At 58.8% G+C, this 17,185-nt stretch overlaps 2 protein-coding genes across 2 annotated transcripts in view; one reads left to right on the top strand and one right to left on the bottom strand.

The window, feature by feature from the left end:
- Positions 1-538: 538 nt before the first annotated feature.
- On the top strand, positions 539-1,060 carry LOC133629056 (UPF0598 protein C8orf82 homolog; the record flags this gene model as incomplete). The annotated part of the gene is made up of 1 exon (XM_062019686.1): positions 539-1,060. A coding segment is annotated over one exon (506 nt), but the record flags the coding sequence as incomplete, so codon positions are not given.
- A 1,584-nt stretch (positions 1,061-2,644) lies between these two features.
- The window catches only part of LOC133629054 (leucine-rich repeat-containing protein 14B-like), a 33,934-nt gene continuing 19,393 nt past the window's right edge, over positions 2,645-17,185 (bottom strand). The window contains exons 2-5 of the mRNA XM_062019685.1: positions 14,349-14,428; positions 14,129-14,265; positions 3,759-4,157; positions 2,645-2,909 (exon numbers count right to left, since the gene is read on the bottom strand). Coding sequence (XP_061875669.1) covers positions 2,645-2,909; positions 3,759-4,157; positions 14,129-14,265; positions 14,349-14,428 — 881 coding nt within the window. The remainder of the gene's footprint in view (positions 2,910-3,758; positions 4,158-14,128; positions 14,266-14,348; positions 14,429-17,185) is intronic.

Here is a 17,185-nt window from a genome sequence, read left to right as displayed (position 1 = left end):
AAGGGGTTATCCCAGCAGACGTTGCCTTTCTCATCTTCTTCTTCCTCACCCTCCCTTAGAATCGCAGCGGTTGTTTTGAGGGGGTTAACCATGGGGGGACTGGGGGTTAGTTAGGGGCGTTGGAGGTTAATTAGGGGGATTGGAGGTTAATTAGGAGCACAGGGAGTTAATTCAGGGAAGGGGTTAATGATGGTTTATCCCAGCAGACGTTGCCTTCCTCCTCCTCATTTTCTTCTTCCTCACCCTCCCTTAGAACCGCAGTTGTTCCAAGGGGGTTAATCATGGGGACACTGGGGGTTAGTTAGGGGGGGCTGGAGGTTAATTAGGAGGGTTAGGTTAATTAGGAGCACACAGAGTTAATTGTGGGAAGGGGTTAATGATGGTTTATCCCAGCAGACGTTGCCTTCCTCCTCCTCTTCTTCCTCACCCTCCCTTCGCAGCCCCGCAGCGGCCGTTCCCGAGCGGCGATGCGGCTTAATTAAAAGGGGGGGCTGTTAATTAAGGAGAGGCGCGGGTTAATGAGGGTCCATCCCGGCAGACGTGACCTTCCTCACGTTCTTCTTCACGCGGCTGGAGCGGAACCGCAGCGGCCGCTACGAGCGCGAATTCCCGTTCGTGTCCCGCTGCGGCGCGGAGCGCAACCTCCTGCGCTGCGAGCACAGACCCATCGTCTTCACCCGCCTCCTGCCCCCGGACGCCTCCTCCTCAGCCTCCTCCTCCTCCCGCCGCGCCGTGCTGTCGTTCTGCGGCGGTGGGGAGCGGCTGGCCGTGCCTTTCCGGCCCGAGGCGCTGGTGATGCTGCCGGAGAACGGGCGCTTGTACCACCCGGCGCCGGGCTGGGCGGGGGGCGCGGGGCCGGTGCGCTCGGCGCTGGCTCTGGAGTGGGGGTCCCGCTTCGAGTACGAGCAGGGGCCGGAGCAGCCCCCGACTCACTTTTGGTGGGAGGGGAAGAGGTATCGGCTCACGGGGGAGCTGGTGCAGCTGCTGCGGGGAGGGGAAGGGGCGGGGGAGGCGGAGAGCGGCGGGGCCGCGGGGCGGGGGTGAGGCTTGGAGGGGGTGGGAAGGGGCATTGCATGGCCCCGGGCGAGGAGGAGGAGGAGGCAGAGCTGGTGCTCAGCCACACCGTGTGGCTGATGCTGTGGTGAGGTGGGCGTTGCTGGTGCCAGGGATGTGGGTGTTGTGTGTGGGTCCCCCACTGTGATATTAAAGGTCTTTGGCAATTGAAATGAGCCTAGAGGTGATGGGTGCCACTGCAGCAGTGTGGGTGCAGCTGTGGAGAGGTTGGTGCTGCTATGGTGAGGTTGGTGCAGCTGTGGTGGGTGACACGGTGCTACTGCCACAGTGTGGGTGTCCCCACGGGTGCTGCCACGGTGACAGTGTTGCTGCCACACTGTGGGTGCCACTGTGGTGATGTTGGCTGGTGTGTAGAGGGAAGGGAAGTTCTTCAGAGGGATGTGGCCATGGGCTGAGGTTGCCCGAGGGCAAGGAGCCAGCAGCGTGCCCAAGGGGGCAAGAAGGCCAGTGGCAGCCTGGCTGGGCTGAGCAGTGGGGTGGCAGCAGCCCCAGGGCAGGGATTGTCCCCTGTGCTGGGCCCTGGGGAGGCTGTAGCTCCAGGGCTGTGCTCAGTGCTGGCCCCTTACTCACTGCCACAGGGACACTGAGGGGCTGCAGCTCTAGGGCTGTGCTCAGTGCTGGGCCCCCTCACTCACTGCCACAGGGACACTGAGGGGCTGCAGGGAGAGAAGATGCACTGGGAAGCTCTGGGCTAAATGAGGGTACCTGAGGCAAAGGTTCAGTCTGCAGAGAAGGAGGCTCAGAGGAGACCTGATCACTCTGACTCCCTGGCTGTGGCTGAGAGGGTCGGTCTCTGCTCCCAAGTTAAAAGCTACAGGCCAAGAGGAAAGGGGCTCAGGGTGCCCCAGGGGAGGTTGAGGCTGGAGCTGAGGCAGAACTGTTTCCCTGAGAGGGGTGTCAGCCCCTGTGCCAGGCTGCCCAGGGAGCTGGGGGAGTGCCCAGCCCTGGAGGGGTCCCAGAGCCGTGGGGCTGAGGTGCTTGAGGGCCGTGGCTCAGTGGTGCCTGTGGCACTGTGGGGTCAGGGTTGGACTCCAGCAGCTCAAAGGGCTTTTCCATCTGTAATGATTCTCTGGTCAGTGCCCTGTGTGCCAGAACAGCAGCCAGCTCTCTCCTTGGTCCATTAAAAGCAGAAGAGCTCCATCCCCTCCGCTGAGCTCTGCCACTTCCTCCTGCCAAGCATCCCAGGAGGACTTGGGTTAATCAGGCAAGGTGGGGTTGGCTTTAATGAACTCACCATAAGCGAGTGGCACAGCCCAGAGCCCGGCACAGCGCCCCGAGGTGAAGCTTCCCTGGGGGGGGGATGCTACAAGCTGAAGTAGTCGATGGCTCCGTAGCGCTGGAGGCTGGTCGCCCACACGGCGTCTGCTCTACCCGCGCTCGCCAGCAGCCGGCACAGCTCCGCCGGGAAACCCTCCTCCCCCTGCGTGGGGGTGTGGTGGCCGGAGCCCCGCGGCGGCTGCGAGTAGCCCACGAGGCGCAGGTCGGGCAGGGCCGCGCAGGGCCGGGCCAGGCCGCCCAGCGCCGCCGGGCTCAGGGGGGTGCCGAGGAGACCGAGGCAGCGCAGGCGGCGTCAGCGGCGCAGCGCCGGCAGCAGCAGCTCCAGCTCCGCGTCCCCCAGCTGACACTCCAGCATCTCCAGCTGCAGCAGCGAGCACGAAGCGGCTTCCAGCAGCGTCCGCAAGGGTTGCAGGAGTCTGGGGGACGTGAAGTTGTGGCCGCTCAGGTCCAGCTGGAGCAGGGAGGGCGCGTGGAGGCTCGAGGACAGGAAGATGAGGTCGGAGGGGAGCAGGCAGCAGAAGGCCAGCGCCAGACTCTCCAGGGGAGTCTGCAGCCCGCTGGGAGGACAGGGTGGGGTGGCAGAGTGAGTGGGGAACCCCCAAAGCACCCCCAAACCACCACGAGGCTCCCCCACCTCCAAATCCCCTGAGGCCCTCCCCAAACCAGCCACAGACCCCTAAAACCCTGAGGCTGCCCAAATTCCACCCCCAGGATCCCCCAAAATCCCTCAGCTCCCCCACAGTCTCCCCCAACCCCCGTGAGGTATCCCCAACCTCCTGAGACCAGACCCCTGAGCTGAGGCAGAGCTGCTCTGGGACTCCATCTCCTCATAAGTGTAGACAGTTGCACAGTGCCAAACTGGGCAACTCCCCTAAAACCCCCTGAGCCAAGGCAGAGCTGCTGTGGGACTCCATCCCCTTTTAAATCTTTGCCCACAGGGTGTAGACAGTTCCCCAATGCCAAACCCCAACCCCAAAACACCCTGAGGCTGCCCAAAACATCTTCAGGCACCCCAAACCCCTCTTTTATGCCTCCCCTGAGCCGAGGCAGAGCTGCTGTGGGACTCCCATCTCCTCTTAAATCTTTGCCCACGGGGCAAATGCCAAACCTTCCCCCCAAAACCCCCTGAGACCAGCCCCCTGAGCCGAGGCAGAGCTGCTGTGGGACTCCATCCCCTCTTAAATCTTTGCTCACAGGGCAAATGCCAAACCTTCCAAACCCTCTCCCCAAAACCCCCTGAGACCACCCCCTGAGGTAGTGCAGAGCTACCGATGGACTCCAGCCCCTCTTAAATCTGCCCCCACAGGATGTGGGTGATGCCCCAATGCCACCCCCCCACACACACACATTCCCTCCCGCTGCAGCGTGTGAAGGTTTTGGGGTCCCTCCCCCAGCGGGCAGCTTACCCCAGGAGCTGCCTGAGTCTCCCAGAAAGCCTGGAGGAGTACAAATCGAGTTCCTTGAGGGCAGGCAAGGCCCGGAGGTGAGCGGCCAAGCAGCGGATGCCGGCGTCCGTGCCCGGGGGCTGTGCGGCGCACGTCCACGTTGCTGTAGGGCAGCTTGAGGCTGCGCAGCGCGGGGAAGCGGCCGAGGTGAGGCAGCACTGCGCACAGCCCCGCCAGCCCCAGGTTGTTGAAGCGTGAAACAACTCTGCGGACGGCGGCAGGCTCCAGGGAGTCCAGCAGGGAGACGACGGTGGAGACGGAGAGCTCCTCGGCGTGGAAGTCGCGGCAGAGCAGGCGCAGGGGGGCGCAGGGCGAGCGGAGGGTGGCGCGCAGCAATAGGCGCGTAGCAATAGGGCACCCCTAAGCCAGCCCCCATCAATAGGGCATCGTATAGCACCCCTAAGCCAGCCCCCATCAATAGGGCATCCTATAGCACCTCTAATCCAGCCCCCCATCAATAGGGCACCCCACAGCACCCCTAGATCTGCACCTCATCAATAGGGTACCCTTAACCCAGCCCTCTCTCAATAGGACCTCCCATAGCACTCCTAATCCTATCCTCCATTAATAGGGCACCCTATAGCACTCCTAACCCAGCTCCCCATCAATAGGGAACTCCAGGGCAGGACCCATGACCCACCCCTCTTAATGAGGGGTACCCCCAGCACCCCATAAAGGAAGCCTACAGCAGGATCTCCGACATCCCCCTTCCCTCCCTGGGCCCCCCTGTGCTGCCCTCACACCCCTTGACCCCCCTCAGCTGCCCTCACCCCCCCTCGATCCCCGGGGTCCCCTTCAGCTGCCCTCACCCCCCCCAATCCCCGGGGACCCTTCCTCTGTCCTCAACCCCCTAATCCCCGGGGTCTCCCTCAGCTGCCCTCACGCCCCCCAATCCCCGAGGTCCCCCTCAGCTGCCCTCACGCCCCCCAATCCCCGGGATCCCCCTCAGCTGCCCACACGCCCCCAATCCCCGGGGACCCCTCAGCTGCCCTCACCCCCCACAATCCCCAGGGTCCCCCTCAGCTACCCTCACACTCCCCCAATCCCCGGGGATCCCTCAGCTGCCCTCATGCCCCCTCAATCCCCGGGGTCCCCCTCAGCTGCCCTCACGCCCCCAATCCCCGGGGACCCCTCAGCTGCCCTCACCCCCCCCAATCCCCGGGGACCCCTCAGATGCCCTTACGGCCCCAATCCCCGGGGTCCCCCTCAGCTGCCCTCACGCCCCCCCAATACCCGGGGACCCCTCAGCTGCCCTCACACTCCCCCAGTCCCCGGGGACCCCTCAGCTGCCCTCACGCCCCCAATCCCCGGGGACCCCTCAGCTGCCCTCACGCCCCCAGTCCCCGGGGACCCCTCAGCTGCCCTCACCCCCCCCCAGTCCCCGGGGACCCCTCAGCTCACCTCCCGCCCCCCAGTCCCCGGGGACCCCTCAGCTCACCTCCCGCCCGCCGCCCCGCTCCCGCCGGGCCCCTCACGGCCGCGCTTCCAGGCATTGGCACTGCACCCCGGCACCGCCCCTCCGCCAATCAGAGCGAGAGTTTCACCACGGAAGGCGGGCCCGGCGTCGTTACTAGGTGCCGCCTGCCATCCTCGCCCGCCCATTGGCTGCCGCCGTGTCTGTCATCGCTTCCTCCCTTCTTATTGGCTGAAGGGCGGCGGCAGCGGGAAGTTCGATCTGAGCCCCAGACGCTGCGGTCCCTGCGCGGCTCCGGGAGGTCTCGGATCGCCCCGGGCCGGGGAACGGCCCCGCTCCGCACGCCATGGAGCGGCAGCGGGAGGTCAAGGCCCTGCTGAAGAGCTGGGAAGCGGCTTTTGTCCGGGAGCAGCGGAGGAAGCCCGGCCAGGTGCCCGCTGCGGGGGGCGGGGATGGGGAGGGGCGGCGGGGCAAAGTGGGTTTTTAATGGCGTTCTGAGGGGAAAGGTGGAGTTTTGAGAGGAAAAGTGAGGGGTTTTGTGAATTTCTGAGGAACAAGTGGAATTTGGAGGAGCTTGGAGGGGAAAAGTGGGGTTTTGGTGGAGTGTTGAGGGGAAAAGTAGGGGTTTGGTGGACTTGTGAGATACAAGTGGGATTTGAGTGGAGCTCTGAGGGGAAAAGTGGGGGTTTTGTGGAGTGTTGAGAAGAAAAGGGGTTTTAGTGGAGTTGTGAGTGAACAAGTGGCGATTTGGAGGATTTTTGAGGGTAAAAGTAAGTTTTTGGTGTGGTTCTGAGGGGAAAAATGGGTTTGGGCAGAGTTTTGAGGGCAACAGTGGGTTTTACTGGAGTTTTGAGGGTAAAAGTGGGCGTTTGGTGGAGTTTTGAGGGGAAAAGTGTTTTATTGTGGGGTTCTGAGGGGAATAAAGGTTTTTGTAGAGCTTTAAGGAGAAAAGAGCGGGATTGGTGTTCTGCTGAGGGGGAACAGTGGAGATTTGTGGGGTTCTGAGGGGAAAAGTGGGGGTTTGGTGGAGTCTGGAGTGGAAAGGTGGAGGTTCGGTGGGGTTTTGAGGGCGAAATTGGGTTTTTGATGGGGTTCTGAGGGGAAAAGTGGAGCTTTGGTGGAGTTTTCAGATGAAAAGTGGGGTTTTTTGTGGAGTGTTGAGAAGAACAGTGGGTTTTACTGGAGTTTGGAATGAAAAAGTGGGGGTTTTGTGGAGTGTTGAGAAGAAAAGGGGTTTTAGTGGAGTTTGAAGTGAAAAAGTGGGGATTTGATGAATTTTTGAGAGTAAAAGTAGGTTTTTGGTGTGGGTCTGAGGTGAAAATGAGTTTTTGTGGGGTTTTAAGGGGAAAAGTAAGGTTCTGGTGGAGTGTTGAGGGCAAAAGTGGGGTTTTGGTGAGATTCTGAGAGGAAAGAATTGGGTTTTGATGGTGTTGTGGGGAGAAAGTGGGCTTGTGGTGTAGTCTTGAGAGGAAAACTGGGTTTTGGCAGAGTTTTGAGGGCAAAAGTGGGGGATTTGTGGACTTCTGAGGAACAAGTGGGAATTAGGAGGAGCTTTGAGGGGGAAAGTGAAGTTTTGGTGGAGTGTTGAGGGAAAAAGTGGGGTTTTGGTGGAGCTTGGAGTGAAAATTGGAGGTTCAATGGGTTTTTGAGGGCGAAAGTGGATTTTTGATGGGATTCTGAGGGGGAAAATGGATTTTTTTGTGGAGTTTTAAGTGGAAAAGTGGAGGTTTGAGAAGAAAAGTGGGGATTTGGTGGACTTAAGAGGAACAAGTGGGATTTTGGAGGAGCTTTGAGGGGAAAAGTGGAGTTTTGGTGGGGCTTTTAGATTAAAAGTGTGGGTTTGGTGTATTTTTAAGGGCAAATGTGGGATTTTGTGGACTTTGGAGTGGTAAGGTGTGGGTTTGGTGGATATTTGGGGCAAAAGCAGGGTGTCTTGTGGTTCTGAGGGAAAAAGAGAGGGTTTGGTGGTCCACTGAAAGGAAAATGAGTTTTTGTGGAGTTTTAAGGGGAAAAGTGGGGTTTTGGTGGGGTTTTAAGATGAAAAATGCAGTTTTGGTGGAGTTTTCAGATGAAAAGTGGAGTTTTGGCTGCCCTCACGCCCCCTCAATCCCCGGGGTCCCCCTCAGCTGCCCTCACACTCCCCCAGTCCCCGGGGTCCCCCTCAGCTGCCGTCACCCCCCACAATCCCCGGGGTCCCCCTCAGCTGCCCTCACCCCCCCCAGTCCCCGGGGACCCCTCAGCTGCCCTCACCCCCCCCAGTGCCCGGGGACCCCTCAGCTGCCCTCACGCCCCCAGTCCCCGGGGACCCCTCAGCGGCCCTCACGCCCCCAGTCCCCGGGGACCCCTCAGCTCACCTCCCGCCCGCCGCCCCGCTCCCGCCGGGCCCCTCACGGCCGCGCTTCCAGGCATTGGCACTGCACCCCGGCACCGCCCCTCCGCCAATCAGAGCGAGAGTTTCACCACGGAAGGCGGGCCCGGCGTCGTTACTAGGTGCCGCCTGCCATCCTCGCCCGCCCATTGGCTGCCGCCGTGTCTGTCATCGCTTCCTCCCTTCTTATTGGCTGAAGGGCGGCGGCAGCGGGAAGTTCGATCTGAGCCCCAGACGCTGCGGTCCCTGCGCGGCTCCGGGAGGTCTCGGATCGCCCCGGGCCGGGGAACGGCCCCGCTCCGCACGCCATGGAGCGGCAGCGGGAGGTCAAGGCCCTGCTGAAGAGCTGGGAAGCGGCTTTTGTCCGGGAGCAGCGGAGGAAGCCCGGCCAGGTGCCCGCTGCGGGGGGCGGGGATGGGGAGGGGCGGCGGGGCAAAGTGGGTTTTTAATGGCGTTCTGAGGGGAAAGGTGGAGTTTTGAGAGGAAAAGTGAGGGGTTTTGTGAATTTCTGAGGAACAAGTGGAATTTGGAGGAGCTTGGAGGGGAAAAGTGGGGTTTTGGTGGAGTGTTGAGGGGAAAAGTGGGGGTTTGGTGGACTTCTGAGATACAAGTGGGATTTGAGTGGAGCTCTGAGGGGAAAAGTGGGGGTTTTGTGGAGTGTTGAGAAGAAAAGGGGTTTTAGTGGAGTTCTGAGTGAAAAAGTGGCGATTTGGAGGATTTTTGAGGGTAAAAGTAAGTTTTTGGTGTGGTTCTGAGGGGGAAAATGGGTTTTGGCAGAGTTTTGAGGGCAACAGTGGGTTTTACTGGAGTTTTGAGGGTAAAAGTGGGCGTTTGGTGGAGTTTTGAGGGGAAAAGTGGTTTTATTGTGGGGTTCTGAGGGGAATAAAGGTTTTTGTAGAGCTTTAAGGAGAAAAGAGTGGGGTTGGTTGTCTGGTGAGGGGGAACAGTGGAGATTTGTGGGGTTCTGAGGGGAAAAGTGCGGGCTTGGTGGAGTCTGGAGTGGAAAAGTGGAGGTTCGGTGGGGTTTTGAGGGCGAATGTGGGTTTTTGATGGGGTTCTGAGGGGAAAAGTGGAGTTTTGGTGGAGTTTTGAGAGGAAAAGAGGGGAGTTTGTGAATTTCTGAGGAACAAGTGGGAATTGGGAGGAGCTTGGAGGGGAAAAGTGGGGTTTTGTTGGAGTGTTGAGGGGAAAAGTAGGGGTTTGGTGGATTTCTGAGATACAAGTGGGATTTCACTGGAGCTCTGAGGGGAAAAGTGGGGGTTTTTTGGAGTGTTGAGAAGAACAGTGGGTTTTACTGGAGTTTGGAGTGAAAAAGTGGGGGTTTTGTGGAGTGTTGAGGGCGAAAGTGGGGGTTTTGTGGAGTGTTGAGAAGAAAAGGGGTTTTAGTGGAGTTTGAAGTGAAAAAGTGGGGATTTGATGAATTTTTGAGAGTAAAAGTAGGTTTTTGGTGTGGATCTGAGGTGAAAATGAGTTTTTGTGGGGTCTTAAGGGGAAAAGTAAGGTTCTGGTGGAGTGTTGAGGGCAAAAGTGGGGTTTTGGTGAGATTCTGAGAGGAAAGAATTGGGTTTTGATGGTGTTGTGGGGAGAAAGTGGGATTGTGGTGTAGTCTTGAGAGGAAAACTGGGTTTTGGCAGAGTTTTGAGGGCAAAAGTGGGGGATTTGTGGACTTCTGAGGAACAAGTGGGAATTAGGAGGAGCTTTGAGGGGGAAAGTGAAGTTTTGGTGGAGTGTTGAGGGAAAAAGTGGGGTTTTGGTGGAGCTTGGAGTGAAAATTGGAGGTTCAATGGGTTTTTGAGGGCGAAAGTGGATTTTTGATGGGATTCTGAGGGGGAAAATGGATTTTTTTGTGGAGTTTTAAGTGGAAAAGTGGAGGTTTGAGAAGAAAAGTGGGGATTTGGTGGACTTAAGAGGAACAAGTGGGATTTTGGAGGAGCTTTGAGGGGAAAAGTGGAGTTTTGGTGGGGCTTTTAGATTAAAAGTGTGGGTTTGGTGTATTTTTAAGGGCAAATGTGGGATTTTGTGGACTTTGGAGTGGTAAGGTGTGGGTTTGGTGGATATTTGGGGCAAAAGCAGGGTGTCTTGTGGTTCTGAGGGAAAAAGAGAGGGTTTGGTGGTCCACTGAAAGGAAAATGAGTTTTTGTGGAGTTTTAAGGGGAAAAGTGGGGTTTTGGTGGGGTTTTAAGATGAAAAATGCAGTTTTGGTGGAGTTTTCAGATGAAAAGTGGAGTTTTGGCTGCCCTCACGCCCCCTCAATGCCCGGGGTCCCCTTCAGCTGCCCACACGCCTCCCAATCCCTGAGGCCCCCCTCAGCTGCCGTCACCCCCCCCAATCCCCGGGGACCCCTCAGCTGCCGTCACCCCCCCCAGTCCCCGGGGACCCCTCAGCTGCCCTCACCCCCCCCAGTCCCCGGGGACCCCTCAGCTGCCCTCACGCCCCCAGTCCCCGGGGACCCCTCAGCTCACCTCCCGCCCGCCGCCCCGCTCCCGCCGGGCCCCTCACGGCCGCGCTTCCAGGCATTGGCACTGCACCCCGGCACCGCCCCTCCGCCAATCAGAGCGAGAGTTTCACCACGGAAGGCGGGCCCGGCGTCGTTACTAGGTGCCGCCTGCCATCCTCGCCCGCCCATTGGCTGCCGCCGTGTCTGTCATCGCTTCCTCCCTTCTTATTGGCTGAAGGGCGGCGGCAGCGGGAAGTTCGATCTGAGCCCCAGACGCTGCGGTCCCTGCGCGGCTCCGGGAGGTCTCGGATCGCCCCGGGCCGGGGAACGGCCCCGCTCCGCACGCCATGGAGCGGCAGCGGGAGGTCAAGGCCCTGCTGAAGAGCTGGGAAGCGGCTTTTGTCCGGGAGCAGCGGAGGAAGCCCGGCCAGGTGCCCGCTGCGGGGGGCGGGGATGGGGAGGGGCGGCGGGGCAAAGTGGGTTTTTAATGGGGTTCTGAGGGGAAAGGTGGAGTTTTGAGAGGAAAAGTGAGGGGTTTTGTGAATTTCTGAGGAACAAGTGGAATTTGGAGGAGCTTGGAGGGGAAAAGTGGGGTTTTGGTGGAGTGTTGAGGGGAAAAGTAGGGGTTTGGTGGACTTGTGAGATACAAGTGGGATTTGAGTGGAGCTCTGAGGGGAAAAGTGGGGGTTTTGTGGAGTGTTGAGAAGAAAAGGGGTTTTAGTGGAGTTGTGAGTGAACAAGTGGCGATTTGGAGGATTTTTGAGGGTAAAAGTAAGTTTTTGGTGTGGTTCTGAGGGGAAAAATGGGTTTGGGCAGAGTTTTGAGGGCAACAGTGGGTTTTACTGGAGTTTTGAGGGGAAACGTGGGCGTTTGGTGGAGTTTTGAGGGGAAAAGTGTTTTATTGTGGGGTTCTGAGGAGAATAAAGGTTTTTGTAGAGCTTTAAGAAGAAAAGAGCGGGATTGGTGGTCTGCTGAGGGGGAACAGTGGAGATTGGTGGGGTTCTGAGGGGAAAAGTGGGGGTTTAGTGGAGTCTGGAGTGGAAAAGTGGAGGTTCGGTGGGGTTTTGAGGGCAAAAGTGGGTTTTTGATGGGGTTCTGAGGGGAAAAGTGGAGTTTTGGTGGAGTTTTGAGAGGAAAAGTGAGGGGTTTTGTGAATTTCTGAGGAAGAAGTGGGAATTTGGAGGAGCTTGGAGGAGGAAAAGTGGCATTTTGGTGGAGTGTTGCGGGAAAAAGTAGGGGTTTGGTGGACTTCTGAGGAACAAGTGGGGGTTTGGAGGAGCTTTGAGGGGAAAAGTGGGGGTTTTGTGGAGTGTTGAGAAGAAAAGGGGTTTTACTGGAGTTTGGTGTGTAAAAGTGGCGATTTGGTGGATTTTTGAGTCTAAAGGTAAGTTTTTGGTGTGGTTCTGAGGGTAAAAATGGGTTTTGGCAGAGTTTTGAGGGCAAAAGTGGAGGGTTTGTGGACTTCTGAGGAACAAGTGGGAATTTGGAGGAGCTTTGAGGGGATAAATGAAGTTTTGGTGGAGTTTTCAGATGAAAAGTGGAGTTTTGGTGGAGTGTTGAGGGAAAAAGTGGGATTTTGGTAGAGCTTGGAGTGAAAAAGTGGGGGGTTGGTGGCTTTTTGAGAGTAAAAGTGGGGTTTTGGTGGGGTTCTGAGGGGAAAATGGGTTTTTTGTAGAGTTTTAAGGAGAATAGAGTGGGATTGGTTGTCTGCTGAGGGGAAACAGTGGAGATTGGTGGGGTTCTGAGGGGAAAAGTGCGGGCTTGGTGGAGTCTGGAGTGGAAAAGTGGAGGTTCGGTGGAGTTTTGAGGGCAAAAGTGGGTTTTTGATGGGGTTCTGAGGGGAAAAGTGGAGTTTTGGTGGAGTTTTCAGATGAAAAGTGGGGTTTTTTGTGGAGTGTTGAGAAGAACAGTGGGTTTTACTGGAGTTTGGAGTGAAAAAGTGGGGGTTTTGTGGAGTGTTGAGGGCGAAAGTGGGGGTTTTGTGGAGTGTTGAGAAGAAAAGGGGTTTTAGTGGAGTTTGAAGTGAAAAAGTGGGGATTTGATGAATTTTTGAGAGTAAAAGTAGGTTTTTGGTGTGGATCTGAGGTGAAAATGAGTTTTTGTGGGGTCTTAAGGGGAAAAGTAAGGTTCTGGTGGAGTGTTGAGGGCAAAAGTGGGGTTTTGGTGAGATTCTGAGAGGAAAGAATTGGGTTTTGATGGTGTTGTGGGGAGAAAGTGGGCTTGTGGTGTAGTCTTGAGAGGAAAACTGGGTTTTGGCAGAGTTTTGAGGGCAAAAGTGGGGGATTTGTGGACTTCTGAGGAACAAGTGGGAATTAGGAGGAGCTTTGAGGGGGAAAGTGAAGTTTTGGTGGAGTGTTGAGGGGAAAAAGTGGGGTTTTGGTGGAGCTTGGAGTGAAAATTGGAGGTTCAATGGGTTTTTGAGGGCGAAAGTGGATTTTTGATGGGATTCTGAGGGGGAAAATGGATTTTTTTTGTGGAGTTTTAAGTGGAAAAGTGGAGGTTTGAGAAGAAAAGTGGGGATTTGGTGGAGTGTTGAGGGGAAAAGTGTGGTTTTAGTGGACCTTGGAGTGAAAAAGTGGAGATTTGGTGGGTTTTTGAGGGCAAAAGTGGGTTTTTTGTGGGAGTCTGAGGAGAAAAAGGGTTTTTTGTAGAGTTTTAAGGAGAAAAGAGGGGCGTTGGAGTTCTGTTGAGTTGGAAAAGATGGAGATTGGTGGGGTTCTGAGGCACCAGTGGGATTTTGGGGGAGCTTTGAGGGGAAAAGTGGAGTTTTGTTGGTGTTTTCAGATGACAAGTGTGGTTTTAGTGGAGTTTGGGGTGAAAAAGTGGGGGGTTGGTGGATATTTGAGGGCAAAGGTGGGTTTTTGATGGGATTCTGAGAGGAAGATGGGTTTTTGTGGAGTGTTGAGGGGAAAAGTGGTGCTTTGGTGGGGTTCTGACGAAAAAGTTGGGCTTTGGTGTAGTTTTGAGGGGAAAAGTGAGCTTTTTGTGAGTTTTGAAGGGAAATGTTGGGGTTTGGTGGAGTTTTAAGGGGGAAAAAGTGGGATTTTGGTGGAGTTCTGAGGGGAAAATTGGGGAGGTGATTTGAGGGAAAAAAAAGTAGTGTTTTTGTGGTGGTGTTTGGACAAAAAGATAGAATATTGGGGTTTTGGCGGTGAAATCTCTGCCAGGAGGCTGCAGTGAGCTGGAGGTCGGTCTCTGCTCCCAGCTAGTGAGTGACAGGCCAAGAGGAAAGGGGCTCAGGGTGCCCCAGGGGAGGTTGAGGCTGGAGCTGAGGCAGAACTGTTTCCCTGAGAGGGGTGTCAGCCGCTGTGCCAGGCTGCCCAGGGAGCTGGGGGAGTGCCCAGCCCTGGAAGGACCCCAAAGCCCTGGAGCTGAGGTGCTGAGGGCTGTGGGTCAGTGGTGGCCGTGGCAGGGTGAGGGCTCAGGGCTGGGCTCCAGCAGCTCAAAGGGCTTTTCTAACCCAAATGATTCTGTGGTTTGCTCCCTGCAGCTGTGGCATCATCACAGATGCCAGTCCTGGGTCGCTCAGCACCATCTGCTGCCACGGCCTCCGCGGCCGCTACATCACCGTCACCATCCCGGGCCGGGAGGAGCAGTTCACTCTCTGTGAGGTCGAGGTCTACACTGTCCACCCCGAGCCATGAGGGGCTTTTAAGGGGGACAAGGTGAGGAGTTTCCCCCCTGGCACCAGGACCCTCTGACATCAGATGCCCCTGGAGGCTCCCTGTCGTCAGAACCACCCTAATAAACATCCCCACGGGGCCTCTTTGTGCATCACCATCCCCATCCCATAGGCTCCAGAGGACCATGGTATCACCATCCCCACCTTATGGGCTCCAGAGAACCATGGCATCCCCATCCCACAGGCTCCAGAGGACCATGGCATCACCATCCCCACCCCATGGGACCCATTGAACCATGGCATCACCATCCCTACCCCATGGGCTCCAGAGGACCATGGCATCACCATCCCGACCCCACGGGACCTCCAGCCTCTTTCCATCACCACCCTTGAGGCCCATGGGGTTCCACCATCCTCATCCCCACTCTGTGGCTCCCCAGGACCTGTGGTGGCCACCTCGGGGTGGGGGTGGCCGTGGGAGGTCACTCACTCGCCCGTGAAGCCTTTGGAGATGGAGTGGAAGGAGGTGAGTTCCACCGAGTCCAGGTAGGGCGGCCCCATCTCTGTCAGCACCTTCCTGAAGGAGTGGAAGGCCGAACCCTCAGCATACATGTTGTCCTGGTACACCTGGAGGAGGGGGGAAACTGGTGGGGTTACCTAGATGTTGGGGTCCACCTCACATACCCCCCGAGTCTGAGGGTCCCACTCACCTCGTCAGCCATGAGGAAGAGCCTCTCCTCGAAGGCGAATTTGATGACGTCCTCAATGCACTGACGGCTCTGGACCTGCCCTGGGAGGGGGGAGAAGGGGGGAGGTTGGCATAGTGGAGTGGGGGGGTCCAGTCCCAATCCCACCATGGGTTTGGGGGGCCCAGTCCTGCTCCTGATGGGTTTTGGGGGGCTCAATCCCTTTTCCTGATAGGTTTGGGGGCCCAGTCTTGCTCCCTATGGGTTTGGGGTATGGGCTCAGCCCCACTCCTGATGGGTTTTAGGGGACTCAGTCTAGTTTCCCATGGGTATGGGGGGGCTTAGACCCCCTCTCCTGATAGGTTTGGGGGACCCAACCTGCCTCCCTATAGATTTGGGAGGAGAGTCATCCCCACTCCTGATGGGTTTGGGGGGGCTTAGCCCCTGCTCCTGATGGGTTTTGGGGCCTTCACCCCACTCCTAATGGATTTGAGGGGACTCAGTCCCACTTCCTATGGCTTTTGGAGGGTCTCAACCCAGTTCTTGGGTATGTTTTGGAGGTCTTAGTAGGACCAGTAAAGCACTGGGGGTCTCAGAATGGGACTGGGAGGGCACTGGGAGCTCACAGCCCTGGTACCAGAAGTCCCATCCCAGCCTCAGGGTCCCATCCCAGCCCCAGGGTCCTATCCCCAGGGTCCCATCCCCAGGGTCCCATCCCAGTCCCAGGATCCCATCCCATCCCTGATATCCCACCCCTGGGGTCCCATCCCACCCCTGGGGTCCCATCCCATCCCATCCCACCCCTGAAGTCCCATCCCTGGGGTCCCATCCCAACTTCAGGGTCCCATCCCACTCCTGGGGTCCCATCCCAGTCTCATCCCACCCCTGGAGTCCCATCCCAGTCCTATACCATCCGACCCCTGAGGTCCCACCCCTGGGATCCCATCCCAACCCTGGGGTCCCATCCAGTCCCACCCCATCCGACCCCTGGGGTCCCATCCAGTCCCTCCCCACCCCTGGGGTCCCATCCAGTCCCTCCCCACCCCTGGGGTTCCATCCCACCCCACACCTGGGGACCCACCCCACACCTGGGGTCCCATCCCATCCCACCTCTGGAGACTCATCCCACCCCTGGGGTCCCATCCCATCCCACCCCTGGGGTCCCAACCAGTCCCATCCCATCCCACCCCTGGGTCCCGTCCCATCCCACCCCTGGGGTCCCATCCCATCCCACCCTTGGGGACTCATCCCACCCCTGGGCTCCTATCCCATCCAATCCCACCCCTGGGTTCCCATGCCATCCCAACCCTGGGGTCCAATCCAGTACCATCCCATCCCATTCCATCCGACCCCTGGAGTCCCATCCCACCCCTACGGACCCATCCCAACCCTGGGGTCCCATCCCACCCCACCCCTGGGGTCCCATCCCATCACTGGGTTCCCATCCCATCCCATCCCACCCCTGGGGTCCCAACCAGTCCCATCCCATCCCAAACCTGGGGTCCCATCCCATCCCACCCCTCGGGCCCCATCCCACCCCTGAGGCCCCATCCCATCCCTAAGGTCCCGTCCCATCCTGTCCCATCCCATCCCACCCCTGGGGCCCCATCCCACCCCTGGGGCCCCATCCCACCCCTGGGGCCCCATCCCACCCCTGGGGCCCCATCCCACCCCTGGGGACTCATCCCACCCCTGGGGTCCCATCCCATCCTGTCCCATCCCATCCCACCCCTGGCGCCCCATCCCACCCCTGGCGCCCCATCCCACCCCTGGCGCCCCATCCCATCCCACCCCTGGGGCCCCATCCCACCCCTGGGGCCCCATCCCACCCCTGGGGCCCCATCCCACCCCTGGGGCCCCATCCCATCCTGTCCCATCCCATCCCACCCCTGGGATCCCATCCCACCCCTGGCGCCCCATCCCACCCCTGGGGCCCCATCCCATCCCATCCCATCCCACCCCTGGGGACTCATCCCAACCCTGGGGTCCTATCCCATCCAATCCCACCCCTGGGTTCCCATGCCATCCCAACCCTGGGGTCCAATCCAGTACCATCCCATTCCATCCGACCCCTGGAGTCCCATCCCACCCCTACGGACCCATCCCAACCCTGGGGTCCCATCCCACCCCACCCCTGGGGTCCCATCCCATACCTGGGTTCCCATCCCATCCCACCCCTGGGGTCCCATCCCACCCCTGGGAACTCATCCCACCCCTGGGGTCCCATCCCATCCTGTCCCATCCCATCCCACCCCTGGCGCCCCATCCCACCCCTGGGGCCCCATCCCATCCCACCCCTGGGGACTCATCCCAACCCTGGGGTCCCATCCAGTCCCATGCCATCCCACCCCTGGGGTCCCATCACATCCCATCCCACCCCTGGGGACTCATCCCAGCCCTGGGGTCCCATCACATCCCATCCCACCCCTAGGGTCCCATCCCATCCCACCCCTGGTTTCCCATCCAGTCCCCTCCCACCCCACCCCTGGGGTCTCATCCCACCCCTGGGGTCTCATCCCACCCCTGTGGTCCCATCCCATCCCACGGGTCCCATCCCACCCCTGGGGTCCCATCCCATCCCACCCCTGGGGACTCATCCCATCCCACCCCTGGGGTCCCAGCCAGTCCCATCCCATCCCACCCCAGGGGTCCCATCCCATCCCAGGGGTCCCATCCCAACCCTGGGGTCCCATCCCATCCCAACCCTGGAGTCCCATCTCTGGGGTCCCATCCCAACCTCAGGATCCCATCCCACCCCTGGGGTTCCACCCCTGGGGTCCCATCCAATCCCATTCCATCCCACCCCTGGGGGTCCCATCCCACCCCTGGTGTCCCATCCCAACCCTAGGGTGCCATCCTAT

The sequence above is a fragment of the Colius striatus genome, unplaced genomic scaffold (assembly GCF_028858725.1).
Source record: "Colius striatus isolate bColStr4 unplaced genomic scaffold, bColStr4.1.hap1 scaffold_109, whole genome shotgun sequence".
In the NCBI taxonomy this organism is placed as follows: Eukaryota; Metazoa; Chordata; class Aves; order Coliiformes; family Coliidae; genus Colius; species Colius striatus.
The sequence above is the reverse complement of the archived record's forward strand: the minus strand, read 5'-3'. Positions and strand labels throughout refer to the sequence as shown.